Source organism: Ciona robusta, chromosome 9 (genome assembly GCF_009617815.1).
Source record: "Ciona robusta chromosome 9, ASM961781v2".
Taxonomy (NCBI): Eukaryota; Metazoa; Chordata; class Ascidiacea; order Phlebobranchia; family Cionidae; genus Ciona; species Ciona robusta.
This window is the reverse complement of record NC_143243.1, coordinates 2615931-2631934: the sequence shown is the minus strand read 5'-3', so window position 1 is coordinate 2631934 and position 16004 is coordinate 2615931. Positions and strand designations below refer to the sequence as shown.

Sequence of the window (16004 nt, the reverse complement as noted above, 5' to 3'; positions counted from 1 at the left end):
ACAGAAAGGAGCAGTTTTAATCTTTATACTTGAGCTTGGTATCAAAAAATATATATAAAATAAAAAATACTTCAATGAATTTTACCAACATTTAATGCTACTTCAACCTAACAGTATATCTAGAATATAGAGAATACATAATGATATATACCGTATATTATAATTATATAGGCCTTCAATTTCGAATGTGCAAACACATAGATACTACCAATTAAACGAACATGTGAGTAAAGGACAGATAATTAAATTACTACAATTTCTACACTAATAATTGCCAAGAAAATTTGTTATTGCCATCATTTAGTTAAAATTGCGCAAATAAAAGGTCAAAATACAACTACACACAGGCTTACCCAAAAAAAGGCAGTTTAAAACTTTTAAGAGTGACATTTTAGCACTGGTGGCACGTCTAGTTGAAATATATTCTATATATATAGAAAAGCTTTTTTGTGAAAAGATATTTTATTCAGGCTAATAGAGAAATCTTGAATATTCAAGGCCTGTTTTGAAATTTTGTTAAAGGTTACTGAAACTTATTATATTTATGGGTAAAATCCAAAACTCCAGGACACACTTTTAAATCTGTGACATTACAAATCCCATTATCCAAAGTTTAAACACTGACAGAACAACAGAAGGTTTATAACAATTTATATCAATCAGAACAAAAAATACATTTATACTATATATATACTGCATATTTTTAAGTCCAAATACATTATGTTGCCAATCAGAAAAGATAAAACAACTTTCTGTTTGTAAATTTTAGTCTTTTCATTGCATACAATTAAACAGCAGGAAGCTCCTTTTTGACTGCAATTAAACATTGCATTATTTGAGTTTCAGAAATTCTGCAAGGGTTTCTTCTTCAACCGCTGCTTCAAAAGCATTGTAGTCTCCACAATAATGATCCCCATTACACAGCTGAGGTGGAAGAGCCTTATGATTACCAACTATTTCTCGCATTTGTTTTTTCGCATCTTCATCCATTGCAATGTCCAGCTTTTTAAAATCGATCTTTTTGCTGGAAAGAATCATTTCAATTTTTTGTTGGTTCTTTTTGATTTCCATACTGCTTGATACACTGGAGTAGTAAAAAGTAACAGTCATGTTTAATTTTTTGTAAAGCTTTTGGAATGCTACAACAACACTGCAACTGTGCTAAAAAATATAATCAGAAAACGTTATAAGTTACATATTAAACATAGTAACTTGTGAGGTAACTAATTAAAACGAAGCAGCTGTCATTGGCCTCATTGCATTTTTCGTCAAGTATTTACATAATAACAGTCCACGCGATCAACTCGTGACAATTTCTGTGTTTTTGTGAAAGGATGAACATAAATTTGCCATAACCTGGCTGTATTTATTATTATTCCTGATAAGTACATTTTGTCTAACCGTGCAGTTCACTTTTTGCTATAGTTGATTTCCTCGATTTACTTTTTAACATTTAAAACCCAAAGTACTTATCACTTCAGTTTGCTGGCACGCAAAGTTTCGCAATTTCTACATTAGGATTGTCGTGGCGAATGTGGCGAGAGCACTTGCTTCTTGACAAGAGCCGAGTTATAAACAAAGGCATAAACGCGGAAGCATGTCTGTCCTTTTCTGAAAACTTTTCTATATACTATCTCGGGCTTCGGCTGCTTTATTATAATCTGATATTTTGTACATTTAAACGTACTGTATGTGTCGACGCATGTGTTAACTGCTACACGCGGTTGTTGTAACCTACTAACCCCAAGCTTTGCATTCATTGTCGAGCAACTATAACTTGTATGATGGTATCTGTGACGTACTAATCGCTGAAATTTTTAAAATCAAACATGTGTGGAAATAACGCAAACGCTTTTATCTGGCACGATCTGGCATGCTTGCCATGGAACTAGTTGCTGTGACATGTGCCCGTTTTTGTTTCCATTTTTAGTTGCGAGACAGTTATGGGATAAATTTATTATTTCATGTATTTCGCACGCAGAATTTTGTGTACTTGCAACAAAATATTTTGTCCTGCCATGCTAGTTTTCGTTGGGAACTGCAGGCCGGTGAAAATAGTTAACTAGGAGATACCACGTTGGGAGATACCGAGGCTGCAAGTTTGGTAGCGTAGGTCCTTGGGCAATCCCTTATAACGGTAATTAGGGGCTATAAAATAATCGGGGTATTTTTGCGTAAAACGATCAGGGCATTTGAAAAAAAAACGATCAGAGTATTATGTTTTTGTATAAAACGATCAGGGTATTTGGATATTACGTACTGAAGGTTTCCCATCTTATCCCACCCTAATATATCATGTATACGAGTGAACTCACCTGCTGCTTTTCCAACATCGTCGATATTTTCAATTCCTTGGTAATACATGCACTAAGAGATTAAAATGGTTTTAATCTCTTCGCATGCACCATGTGCAATGAATGTTTCGAATGTAAAAACGGGGAGTTATTAGTTCTTAACGTAGAACAATGATCTTTGTGACGCAGGTGAGCAATGTAGGAAAAACGTAATTGGGCTACTGCAGATTTTCATTTTACATTTTCCTTAAAATAAAAGTATTTAAACCTCGATACAGCCAAAAAAGCAACACATCAACAAAACTTTCGAACAAAGCTACAGCTGTGGAACGAAGGCAACACAAAAAGAGTGTTTATATTTATTATGGAACGTGTAACTTATGATTTCAATGTAACGATGTGGGCGTTGTGATACAAATATTTACAAACCGAAAACGTAATCCATTTAAAAGGCTCATAGCTGAGCGCTTATAATCTCGGTTGCGCAAATTATAAATGATGCAGTTCCATAATGATGACGTCATGAACAGTCCGACGGTAACCGTTAGTGCGATTGAACGAGATTCCAGCTTTGAAATACCATCTGAAACTTCAAAAAAAGTTAAATAAATTAGTTATTTAAGGTAATAACATAACATCATATTGCTAAATATAGTGGGGCGCCGAAAATGAGACACATTTTCATACTGTTTTTTGTCCCATTTTTTATAGTTAAACAAAAAACAAAAAGAATTATAAAACCGTATCATCACGACTTCTATATTCTAGAATTATATTACCCCAGTCCCCAGACAATAAAAAATCGTTCCTAATTATTAAAAAAAACTTGGGGTACCAACGGTATATCCCATCTTACCCCACAGAACAATATGGTTTGCTTGTTACCAAATGGCGGGACACAATAAAAACATGGACCATCTTACCCCAAGCTACCTAACGATATCATACCTTTGCCTTGCAACAGATCGTCGTCGAATAAATTAATAATGAGTACAATCACCAATGGTAAAACGCACATTGTATAAATCAGTAGAATAAGAATAAGGGTACGGTTGGCTTGTTTGTGTTCCAGGTCCTGCGGCTGGGTGAAAAACATCGATAATCAATAAAGAAAAAAACAATGTTATAAAAAAAAGGAAAAAATCTTTTATTCGGACAATATTTTAGTGCTTATAAATATACCAGTAATACTGTATATTTTTTTAAACAAAGCGAACGCGCAAATGCATAATTTATAAGAAAACCACGATGGTTTCCCGATTACATAGAACTAAAATCCATATGTTTATACGGAAGGCTTAAATAAATAAAGAGGCTAAACTGCGTCAAATGTATAGCATATGTTTAACATGTGCGGTTGGCCCGTTACTGGTCATGTCACAGTTTCGGTAGAAAAAATATGGTACAGGCTACGGTTTGAATAAGTTATTATTTTTCGGAAATTTTATAATGTTATGACAAGTGGTTGATCTGCGTATCGCGTATTTGAGTCATATTGTGGTTAAAGGGCAATCTTCCTTGATATAACACTGATTTAAATAAAGCACCATAAACCCGGCACTCAGGTTAAAGAGGTTAGTAGCTGGGGACAATAAAGGTTACAATTGTTCTACTTTGAACTTACAACTCGCGCAGTACCTTATACATAATCAGCTCTCATGTGTACATATTGCTACATCAATCACGACCTACATAGAGATACGAGGTTCTCTAGGTTTGATCTCTAGTAGGATGTGCATCAATGTATATAAATATGTGATGACCATTTTAATATTGCTCTTTAAAGTGGAAACTTGAATATTGAGTTTAATATATTACCTTTCTACGTTTCCTCTTTAATTTGGAGGTCGAGCCATACAGCTGTTCCTGTCGCGGAGACGAATTGTAGTTTGGTAGTATTGAAGATGTATGTGAGTTCAACCTATGTGTGACAAGACTCGAACCATCTTGCCGATGATCATTTGCACGATTCGGCGCGTGCGCGTCACTGATGACACCCGGCGATGTTTGGGATAAATTATCAGGTTTTAGAGTGAGTTTTGTTTCTGAAAAAGAATTGTTTTGTCCAACAGACTGAATATCCTCTTTGCTGCTGGATACTTGGATTTCACTGACGTCACTTCCCCAACAGCCACTTCTTTGTCGTTTTGAAGAAAATACATTGTCACCATCTGTATACAAAAATACAAAAGTTTTGAATGGGACAATTCGATTACTCAAACTTCCGGATATTAAATGCAAGGCAGGCTCCAAAGTTTAAAGTATTGTTGAGCGTTGTGACTAAAATGACGCATATGGAAGTAAAGTAAAGTGGAGTATAGGAAAGGACATCTTATCATTCCATTTTATCGTCTCGTTTGGTGGTAGCAAACAAATGATATTAAAATATTAAACCGTATCCCGAAGACTCAAAGACCGTTATTAATTGTTCACAACAGCAGGAATTTGGATATGTCCCATCTTACCCCACCCTACTATATATATATAAAACAGAAATATGAAATTAATCCATGAATAAAAAACCAAAAAAAAGTATTTTAAAAATTCGCGCGTTTTCGTTGTGACACAAAATGATAAATGTTTTGTGATGTAAACAACAGCTACAGGTCGCCCCTGGTGTCTTGCCATAGGATCCCATCCATGAAAAATACAATACATTAGAAATACAAAAAAATTGACCTCGTTACCCAGACATACATAATAGTAGGTTGGGGTAAGATGTGACACGATTTCATTCTCTTTCCACGTCCCATTTGGTAGTAAACAAAGAATATTTTCAAAATTATAATGATATCTTCACGACAATAAAAGAGCCTTGCTAAACGTTCAAAACACTATTAACAAATATGGGATTTAAGTGCTAACAGTATCATGGTATCTTACCTCACAGTACTATAGTAGGGTGGGGGAAGATGGGACACCTTATTATTCTATTTTCTTGGTCGTCACATTTGGTAGTAAACAAAGAAAATTTAAATAATTATTAATCCGTATCCTCACAACCCCCATAGACCGTTGTTAATTGTTTAGAACACGCTCAGGATATTTTGATATTATGTGCTAAAGGTGTCCCATCTTCCCCCACGCTACCATGCGTATAATTCCATACTAACCTGTCGGGGATGAAATATTTTCGTTTACGCCGATGGTGTTTCCATCTGGGTCTGTCAAAACCATAAAGACAGTTGATTCTGCTGCGGATAGCATCGTTGATTCAGATAACGAAGCAACTGTCGATTTCCTTTTTCCATGTCTGCCACTGTTTGTGTACGGCACTGTTTCTGATCTTGCGTTCAATTTGTAATACGTGTAACCCGTCACACCAACGTTTAATAAGAATACGACGGACATTGGTATGACAGCCAGCAGCATCATATGTATGTAGTGTTTCGCTTTAATAGGATTGGGCATGGGTAGAAACAGAGCGGAGGGTTTGATCCGAAACAGCAGGTAGTCGCTCATTAAAAATGTGCTAAGACAACCCACAGTGATAACACCGACCCACATTGCGCCAACTATAATAAAGCATCGTTTGTTAGTAATAATGTTTGCATATCGGATGCCATTGGCAATAGCAATATGCCTGTCAATGTTCAAAAGCAATATGCTGCATAAACTTGCTTCTTGAGAAATGAACATTATCGCGAAGGAAAACTTGGCATGCGCTGGTGTGAATAATGCTTCCCAACTTTGCCAGTAGCTTCCTGGGTCCAGCGACCGATCTGTTATCTTGTAGAAGTCGTAATACTCCGTGTGGCCACTATACAATGTGTAGGTTAAATTGTAAATTGCTTCCGGCAAGACAATTGCACCGAACAGTAAATCAGAGACAGTCAGCGAAAGTTTTAGGTAGATTTGAGGCCGTCGGCGCTTCGCATGTAACCACACAAAAACTGACCACGCGTTCATTACAACTGTACACACACAAACTATAATTATGTACGACAAAATACCGTTTAGGAGTAGTTTATTGCACTGACTGCAGTCTGACAAGGGCAATGGATAGGTGCTTAAATTAGGATTGCAAATACGAATGACAGACCCATTGACAGTCGCGGCAACGCCAGCTTTAAAAGCACTGGAACAAGGCACGCATTGCTTAGCCAACAGTAAATGTGTTTTCGGTGTAATTGCCTCACAGAAGGGAAAGAAATCCACAGTAAAGCAGTGCCTACATTGTAAAGACACACTCATCGTAACACAATGTAACACAATTACCCTATCTAAAAGCTTGATTATCTTAATTAAGAAGTATACTGTTATAATTTAATGTATATAGTATACTGATAAATTTAGGCACAGAATATTTAAAGCCACAAAATGTTATAGTTCCATACATAATGCTATGTAGGTTAACCTAAACAGCAATGGCTTGAATATTTAAACGCGGTTGATGCGTTTTAAGTGCGGTGATGTGTTTGGTCACGCATTTAGCACATAATACAGGACACAAAGAGTCTATTAGCGGTCGCACTTTGGTACAACGTAGTACAAAACTAACTGCAACGCCGCATAATTTCCGGCGTTATCAGTCGCTGCCTAGTAGCTATATTATTGTTTATATTTTTAAAGGAAACCAGTTTCAACTGGTCGTTTAAATAAGCAGCAGCCATATTACATTTCAAATGAAAAATACCTGTCAATATATTTAACTATCCTACTATACGGTATAGCTAACCACCCGTGGCCTGCTGCCTTGTCGGCTACACTACACGTGCTATTGAATTAATCCACTCTATAACTTAATTCCCATTCAGGTACGTGTAGTACGTTCACTGATAAGTGCCAAGCGTTTATTGACGTCACATACTCTGTTTGCCTTTTTCGTGATATCAGTTCACATTTCCTTACGCATGCATGACGCGTTTTCTTAGCACGTAATCTAAACAAGTGGCCTCATAGCGACACAAAAGTCAGCTTAACTTATATACAGTTTATCATATTTATGCTAAAATTATATTTGTAAACAAGTTTAATTTTTTTCCGCGCGAAATCTTTGCACAAACTACTGCTTGATTTTATTACCTATTTACACACTTTTACTAGATTACAAAACTCTCTATAAAGTTTCTCTCTTTCCTTACAATGCCCAAACCGAACTACTTCAGAAACAGCATTGCGGTGTCTGAATTGAAAACCCCGCCCGCACTATAATAATCATTTCGCCTTTGGCTTCAGACGAAATTCTATCAAATGCAAAAATGTAGTGCATTTTCGCTTCTACACCCGAAGGTATTTGATTGTCTCGGGAAATACCGGCCAATTACGAAAACCGCAGTAACTAATAAACAAATGTATAGTGTAAATGCAAAAATGTGTTCGAAAAATGTGTCGTATAAAATGTACAAATGTAGCGCTTTCGCTTTGTAACTAGACGATATTCAATTGTCTTTGAAAACATCAGCCCATTACAGAAACCACAGGTTTTAGATTAAGATTAGTCAAACCACACGAGCAAAAATGTAATGACAATGAAATATACACCGCACATCTATATTTAATTGGGTAAGATGGTACATGTTTTTGTTTTTATAATAGTACAGTGCTCGGGGTCACAAATCAAAAATGGGACGCTATTTGAGTTTTTGATTTAGTTGAATAATCGATAAAATTGGCAATACACCAACAATTTGAGTGTTATTAAATAACAGTTAAAATGGGTCGCCAAATCAACGTCACGAACTTTAAGATGTATCAAAGCATATAACGTGTAATATATACATTACTTTATATGGGAACAATTTGTTACTTCACGGGCAAAACTATTCAGAAGCTAATTGATGGCAAAATGAGCATCAGAACAGCAGTTCGCAACGGTTTAGTGAAACGCATGTATTTTGTATTAGATCCAAATTCACCGCTCGATATGCACGATTAGGCAAATAGATTTGTATTTGTCAATTCTCTCTACGCCTGGAAAACACAAGTATAAATACGCTTGGTTGCTTCCTAGAACTTAAAGCTATACAGAATTCATATTCTACATAACTGGAAGCCACTGTGTATACCTCGTGGTTCCAAAGCTTTCCATCGCTTGGTGTCAACACACTATACGAGGAACTGTGTTCGTAATGCTATTTTCTAGTTAACGCTGTCACATACCACCAAAAATGCCGCGTTCTCTTTAATCGTGTGTTTAATCAGCACTTTCTGTATATAGACCTATACTTTTGATATGGGTTACGTCTTACAGCTAGTTCAAAGAAGTTTATCATCACAAATATAATGTTCTAGTAATTGCAGCTTTCCAAATAAACATTTTCTCCGACGCGTATGTAATTGAATAATACTGATCATAAACTGTTATTTTTAGCATCACATGTCGCACAGACATATTACACTTCAAAGCAAAATATGGTATGGTGCTGGGGTAAAATGGGACTTTTAATTCGGTAGTAAACAAAGAGTATATAAGGAATTCTATAACCGTAGCCCTGCGACTCTAAAATAACATTACTAATTGTTTAGACCACGATTAGAAATGTAGGATTTAGGTGCTCACATTATCTTATCTTACCCCACAGTACTTTACTTTATTTATTTGATTAAACTGTAGTAACACCTATCTAAATCAAAACAGCTCAACTTTTCATTCACAGACCAGCACAGACCAGCAACCGCAGTCGCTGTTGTGCTAAGCACTATATACTATAGGTTGCCGGTTTGTGAAATTCTATCGTATGGTGGCGCTGTCGATCTTGCTTTCGTCCCTCCCCATATATTTTAAATTGTTGAATACGCCGATATCTGTATATAGTAGGGGGTGGGACACCTTTCGTTTGGTTTTGGTGGTATGAATGTAAACCACATTATTCTCTCGTGGCCAGAAAACGACAGTCATACGAGTTACCATCTATGTTACTTTGTAGGTAATTAAATTTTGTGGGTATTTTTTATTTTATTTATGTTTGTTATTTTGGTCAACCCATTAGTGATCACGGGATTGTTCAAATTATCGTTAAGTGTTTGGCCCAAGGACACATATGCCCGCAATGGTAGCAGCGCCGAGCCTTGAACCCATTACCTCTGGCGGTGGGTTACAGGCAGGCAGGCGCTAACCACTTTGCCACTGTGCCGGCCACTAAACAAACAACATTCGATGAATTGTATAACCGTATACTCACGACTCCCACATAGACCGTTGTTAATTTTTTTAAATATGTGTTTAAGGTGTCCCATCTTTCCCCAAGGTAATGCATTCAATGTTGACACAACTCCAAAATCTATACGCCCAGTTTTAACATATACAACATACAATGCGTTAGCTAAAACCTAAATGATTTCATCTTAGCTTTGTACCAGCAAGAACACTATGCCATTTTATGTACCGCATGCTACGTCTGGTTGAATTCTTAAATTTCGTTCGACAATTTTTCATTACAAAGCATTTGAAATAATTAAAACCACAAGACGTTTAAAATGTTAAAATCCATTGTCTATAATCCATAATAATTGGTACCGTTATATAAATTGGTATCAATTAAAATAAGAGAGTGAAAAATACGATGCAATTAGCTGATGGATTAGTTTCTAATCCACGTGATTGACATTCTGTCACGTGCTTAAGGGTTTCGAGAGAATAATAACTATAAGTCGTTTAATATTATTCTTACGTTCTTTTATTCTGTGCACACTCTCGATTTGGTGTAACAACAATAGCGTTCAAGTAGTATGTTGTGATAACCGAGCTCTTATACTTACATTAACTTTATATGATATTATGTTAAGCGTTGTAACTCCATGCTCAGCGTGTGGTAGTACAAATAACATTCAATTGGTTTGGAAAGGACAAGGCTGGTTATGTATAACCACAGTCAACAATAATCTATAGTAATGATTGCCGAAAATGCCTTAACAAATACAATATTGGTCATAATAGATTTTAAATAAACGCGACCCCTTTGTGTTTAAATTTGACCAAATTGTGTAATTTCATGTCTAAATTCCAGGCGCCTTGTCGGTAGGATCTTATAATATACAACATAATATTACGGCGAGGTAAAAAGAGTTCACTTTATAACAAACGCAGTAAACGAACATGTATTGTGTTCTCCAAATAAACAACAACAAAATGTGACATATGTAACAGGATTACATTTTAAATTCAAATTGTCCAATCTCGACCGGCGAGATAAATCATGTAATAAAGAACCGCGGCCGCAAAATATGTCCTCGTGAAATCAAAGTAAAGGAATCAAAGTGCTGAAGACAGTGTACAAGAACAAATCAGTAAAGTGGAATAAATAAATAAATAAATAAAATCAATTTCAATGTTTGGATTCAAACAGAAGTCTTTGTCCGCCGACGTTGTGTGATATTGGGGTGAATTATATCAGAAAACTTTGATTTGTTTTCCGAGCTGAAAAATTGTCTCTTTGCTGCTTCTTCCTTTGCAACATCACGTTTTGGGGCTTTTTCCTTGCTAGGGGAAGTGTTTGATTCTTTCAGGGCAAATCTCCGGAATGAATCCCTTTCCATAAGGAGGAATACTCTTGCTTGGGCAAGATCAAACGTAGTAACATCCGGATCTTTCATACTCGTTACGATCGCAGTTCGTGTACCAGCATCGATATTTATCTGTTTTATAAAAATAGTAAATTTTATAATGCTGGTAAATTACGTGTGTAATATAGATAATTCCTTGGAAAAAAAGTCATATTATCGATATTGTATGTTGGAGTTGGTATTATTTATGGAGTATATGACAAATGCTGACTGAACTGTATTCAACGGATATAACCTGTTTCCTTAATCACATAATACATCCTGTCAACGCTAGCCAGCTGTACCACATCTTGCATTGTACAAAAGCAACACAGTGAATAATACACAGTTTACTTAGTGTATTTTGGTGCCTTTGGTGTCATATACATTAAACTAAAGTGTCATAGTAGGGTGCGGTAAGATAGGGCTTGTTTTTATTCTCTTGTTTTAGCTTGATTTTGTACATACGACTTAAAAAATGCGTTTTCAAGAATTTAAAACACGATCAGGAAATATGGGATTCAGGTACTAACCATATCCCATCTTGCCCCACAGTACTATATGAATAATTAAACAAGTACCTCTCGCGGACTTCCGACTACGATGTAATTTTCGTAGATGATAGTAGCTGCCTTAAGTAGTTTGTTGGATTTTACTTTTCTGTATTCTTCAATTTCCAACCAAAAGTCCAAATTTTCTTCGCTGTATTCTTTTTTTAGAAATTGACGAAACAAATTCGTTCGTGCTGAAATAAAGGAAATTGCGGCGTAAGACCGGTGGACATAATTGGTCAGCATCAATTTAGGTCACAATAAGCGTTAAAAGACTTACATTTCTTCATTAAAAATTGCCGTAATGTTTTGATAGGTGCGCTCCTGTCGTTTCGCCAGGCGGAGAGTCTGTAATAACAAAGCAATTGTAAACACACGCCCTTGTCAATGGCATACACATTTTAAAGATTAAGTAGGAAGTAAATGGCGTAATAGAATAATGCCATAATAGGCTAATTGCCCAAATTAATGTAAATTAGCAAATCGTGACAAAAGAAACTCACGTTTGTATAATATCACTTCGACGTCTCCTTTTATTTGAACCAACAGATGCAGATAATGGATTGCTCAACTTGGATAGCGAGAAGTCGGAATCTCTTCTGTGTTTCTTTTTTGGTAAATCCATCGTGTGAAGACTGTCGACATTAACGGGCATTTTATAACTCACATAAAACCTTTATACAACGTCCATACACCCTCTGTTCTACCCTTGGATAAAACACAATAGATACTGCGGCATCAGCAGCGTGGACAGGCTTATACCGCTGTCAATCCTACGACAAAAGCCGACGACAACTGCCTTTTTCTTTAAAGGTCGAATAAGCAGACCGAGCAAAAAGCCTCTCTCTTCCAAAGCGCTAAAGAAAGGAGCGATATATTGCAAGCAGGCGCGGTATATCACAGGGAATAACCTATTATTTCTCATGAGACCCCTTGACCCTGCATGGCATCGCCAGAAACAAGGGAGAGTGCAACCGTGGCCGCCTACCGCGTCAAAGCAAGCGAGAAAATTACATCATGGCTTTATAAAACTGCGGGCACGAGGTGTTACAATTTACGCGTCGCACTTTCGACTATAACTTTAGTACACATACATCAAAATATTAAACATTTGCGACGACTCTCGTAATATGGAGTATAATACTGTGGGGTAAGATGGAATACACTTGAAATCTGAATGTTTTAAGTTACTAAAACCGATTTGGAGCCTACGGTTTTATAGCTAGTGTAAACATTTTTACGATTAAACGCGACGCGAAAAGAGAATAAAAACATGTCCCATCTCCCTCCAGCCTATGTATGATACACTAAAACAGTAATAGTTCCAATTCTGCGATAACCTATCCTGCCACAATACTTGTTACCACCAACAGCCGGTAATATAAAGTAACGTCAGGTATTGTTTAGTCGGTGGTAGTAATAACATGTATACGTAACGAATAAAGTATAAGCGGAAGCGCTTGAAACAAAGGACTGGTTGACGTGTAACTACCGGTTTAGTAATGCATCGTGGGCGTTAACAGATACACCACCGTCATACACAGGGATAAACCACATCTAAGCTAATGTTTGAGAAATATAAAACACGCTTGACGTCATATCTGTCGACGCTACTTTTTTAAGACACCCGCAGCAAGGCGACGGCAAACAAAACAAGGGTATACAAACGCTATAGTAAATTTAAAGTTATTTATTAAGCTGGATAAAATCAATCTGAGTCACGTGTCTACTAACCTGAATATATCATTTTCGTGATTATGGTTGCAGTCCTCGGAAAGGGAAAAGAGAGATCCAGTTTCGCAATTGCCTTCTTTCTTTTTCTCCTCTAGAGTTCTCTTCCGTCCATCTGGGATTGAGATCGGATGGCTCTGGCTTGGCGTCCGCCTGTTCTCGTGTTTAGGATGTGTACACGATTTCCTCAATTTTGACGGGGAGAATAAAGCCATAGGTTGAGTTGGAATTCCCTTTACAATCCGTAAAGAAGGAAATAATTAAATAATGTAGATATTTCTCGCACATATGTGACACAATTATCAATACGTATATTTCTAGTGTGGGGTAAGATGAATACCGTTGTCCCATTATATCCCATAATTTCAAATCATATTTTATCAATTGTTTTTTTCTTTCAGTGGGATACGATAATATGCTTTGTTTACCATATACCAAATAAATGGGTATGGATGAGGTAAGATGAAACAGTTTCCCCATTTGGTGGTTAACAAAAAATATTCACTCTAAAAGAGCGTTGTCAATTGTTAAAACCGTTCAGAAAATACTAAAATTGGGTGCTAACGGTATCCCATTTTACCCCACAGTACTATGTTACAAAAAAACAGTTACAATTGTTTCTCACATCAAGCCTTACCAATTTTTGCTCTTGAAAAACATCTCGGACCACTGTTCGAAAATTGGAGTTTTCTCCAATGCTGAGACGCCTTTTAAATTCCTTGTCTGTCATTTTTGCGTCGATATGTGGAAGTCCCATGGTTGACATTCGTCTACAACGTCTCATTCCACGTATTGTCGCAAACTTTGAATTATTCAACGACAAATCGTGCATCATATATTGTTAGGGTTTTACAAATCTGCAAAAAAAAAACTAAGATAGAGTTAAAACTTATGGAGATACAAAAAAATATAGTTGCAAAATATAGTACAGTAGGATAGGACACGTTTTCATTTTCTCTTCCCCGTTAGACAACAAAGAATAACTACATAATTAAATAACCGTATCATCACAACTCTAAAAATCAGTTGTCAATCGTACAAAACACGATCTGGAAATATGGGATTTGGTCGCTAACGAATACCATGCTACCCCACAGTACTACAGTAGGGTGGCGGAAGATGGGACACCTTTAGCACACAATGTCTAAATGTCTTGATCATGTTTTAAACAATTAACAACGGTCTAGGGGGTCGTGGGGATACGCTTTTATAATTCTTTGCATTTTCTTTGTTTACTACCAAGCGAGAAAATAGAATGAAAAGGTGTCCCATCTTCCCCTAACCTACTATGGATATATAAGTTAACTGCTTATTGCATGGGTTAGACGCAACTTTGAATTACAGGCTTGTGTTAAATAATATGAAAATTTAAACCCAGTTTACTTTTTTTCTTGGTGAAATTTAGGTATAGTATTTACGCGTATATACGTAACAATTGCGATAACATTAGAAAATCATTCGATAACACGGTCCGTTTCTGCTAAAAGTAAACATCTTCGCTTGACTACGAAAATGTTGTTCTAATACTAGATAACACAGTTTGCATAAGGTTACTATGATAGTACTTTACGGTAATAAATAAATACAACATATAGATATGAGGTTAAGGCTTATTGGATGACTAATTTGCTCAGCTGTGTTTTGTTTGTTTCATAGCAAAATAAAAGGTGTTTTGTTCGTTCTATAGCAAAGACTGATACGACGTTAAATAAAAGGCAAACACAAGTTATTTGCACTTGTGACTTCTAAAGTAATACGAAAAATCTATAACAGAAAGATAACTCGACAATAACATACAGTTGCCGAGCTAACATACGTCTCTATTTTGTCAAGTTTAAAATATCCTAAATCAAACATATATCTTACGTAACGGTAATAAAAAGTCGTCGTGAATTTTAGCTTTGAACAATATTAAACCGAATCAAAGCACATTTCTCGGCAAAGTAATAATTTAAGTTTAAAATACTCGACCGTCATTTTAATTTACTGTCAGTGTTCTTTAATATTTGACACAATTATATATATACGCCTATCCTTGCCTTTTTAAGCGCCATGAACAAATAAGTACATAACATCTCCGCATATACGACTGACTGCTAAGTGGTCACTAAATAAATAACGATACTGGTTCTTTATTGAATGAAAGTGTTGCGATAATTAAAAGTAAAAACGCAGATAGTAAAAAAAACTTCCTGTATGGTCAGCTGTGAACACAGCATGTAACAGCAGACACACATCCGGTGCCCCCGGGCCGCAGTTAATGAGGTCGCCAGAGTAACAATTTTAACAAAGTAAAAGTTCATTTCGTAATGAAAGTTATTGCTAGAAAGTGACAGCAACTGTTACTATGACGTAACAACTATTTTTTTATTACGTAACACACTGAAGAAGTAACCAATAGCAATGTGCGTATACGTATTAACTTTTCCAAAGAGATTAAAACCTCTTTTGACAGGGTCTTATTATTTCACTTTGACATTTAAGTCGCTATGGTACCGAAAACAAACATTAATGAGTCGTTAACATTACATGACGCTTAAGGCTATAAAAAATACGTTATGTAAGCGCGGTTATTGATGTACTTGAACGACACAGGCAAGCTACGACATATAGCAACCAATCAGTGTAACAAACATGACCTCATGATTTCACAGCGAGCGGTTTGTATAAGAAACTGCAATTAAGATAATCTTGATTTTAATCTTCGTTGGGGTGTACAGGAAGCGTGACCAATACCGCGATAACATCAGATGTGTTTATAAACCGTAAAGCAGGTGTGACATCGTTTCATATTCAGATTTAATTCGCGATAAAATGGAATTATTCAAAATGTAAAACCAACTTTCTATTTTTTTGTCTAATCCGGATTTAAGGTAGGGATGACCCGGCCAATGGTTAAGATGTGTTTTGAAAGGGATAGACGCCCAGCTCGGCTCTGTCTCAC

At 36.2% G+C, this 16004-nt stretch overlaps 3 protein-coding genes across 5 annotated transcripts; all 3 read right to left on the bottom strand.

The window, feature by feature from the left end:
• Positions 1-118: 118 nt before the first annotated feature.
• On the bottom strand, positions 119-1218 carry LOC149730811 (SH3 domain-binding glutamic acid-rich-like protein 3). Its single transcript, XM_089884108.1, has one exon. It carries the CDS (start codon positions 1108-1110, stop codon positions 832-834), a length of 279 nt encoding a protein of 92 aa, XP_089740234.1. The 5' UTR covers positions 1111-1218; the 3' UTR covers positions 119-831.
• A 1421-nt stretch (positions 1219-2639) lies between these two features.
• Positions 2640-8885, bottom strand: LOC149730810 (uncharacterized). Of its 3 annotated transcripts, XM_089884011.1 has the most exons (5): positions 6337-7560; positions 5408-6054; positions 4113-4465; positions 3243-3375; positions 2640-2883 (listed from the first exon to the last, which is right to left on the bottom strand). In XM_089884011.1, the coding sequence occupies exons 1-5, from the start codon at positions 6486-6488 to the stop codon at positions 2681-2683; spliced, it is 1488 nt and encodes a 495-aa protein (XP_089740137.1). In that variant the 5' UTR covers positions 6489-7560; the 3' UTR covers positions 2640-2680. The 3 variants fall into 3 exon arrangements, with proteins under 3 accessions (XP_089740137.1, XP_089740136.1, XP_089740135.1); XM_089884010.1 differs by having other exon boundaries at positions 2640-2877; positions 5408-8885; XM_089884009.1 differs by having other exon boundaries at positions 5408-8880.
• Positions 8886-10307: 1422 nt separating this feature from the next.
• Positions 10308-14252, bottom strand: LOC149730809 (uncharacterized). Its single transcript, XM_089884068.1, has 6 exons — positions 13698-14252; positions 13064-13293; positions 11833-11964; positions 11610-11677; positions 11360-11523; positions 10308-10871 (listed from the first exon to the last, which is right to left on the bottom strand). Exons 1-6 carry the CDS (start codon positions 13893-13895, stop codon positions 10575-10577), a joined length of 1089 nt encoding a protein of 362 aa, XP_089740194.1. The 5' UTR covers positions 13896-14252; the 3' UTR covers positions 10308-10574.
• Positions 14253-16004: the final 1752 nt, after the last annotated feature.

What these genes read in the sequence shown, in the direction of transcription:
- LOC149730811 (XM_089884108.1), bottom strand. Translation starts at nt 1,110, where the DNA reads ATGACTGTTACTTTTTACTACTCCAGTGTATCAAGCAGTATGGAAATC.
- LOC149730810 (XM_089884009.1), bottom strand. Translation starts at nt 6,488, where the DNA reads ATGAGTGTGTCTTTACAATGTAGGCACTGCTTTACTGTGGATTTCTTT. An exon ending in AAATATTTCATCCCCGACAG is followed by an intron (nt 4,466 to 5,407) that starts GTTAGTATGGAA and finishes TTTTGTATACAG; the next exon opens with ATGGTGACAATGTATTTTCT. An exon ending in CGATCTGTTGCAAGGCAAAG is followed by an intron (nt 2,884 to 3,242) that starts GTATGATATCGT and finishes CTTTTTTTGAAG; the next exon opens with TTTCAGATGGTATTTCAAAG.
- LOC149730809 (XM_089884068.1), bottom strand. Translation starts at nt 13,895, where the DNA reads ATGATGCACGATTTGTCGTTGAATAATTCAAAGTTTGCGACAATACGT. An exon ending in CGAAGTGATATTATACAAAC is followed by an intron (nt 11,678 to 11,832) that starts GTGAGTTTCTTT and finishes TTGTTATTACAG; the next exon opens with ACTCTCCGCCTGGCGAAACG. An exon ending in GCAATTTTTAATGAAGAAAT is followed by an intron (nt 11,524 to 11,609) that starts GTAAGTCTTTTA and finishes CCTTTATTTCAG; the next exon opens with CACGAACGAATTTGTTTCGT.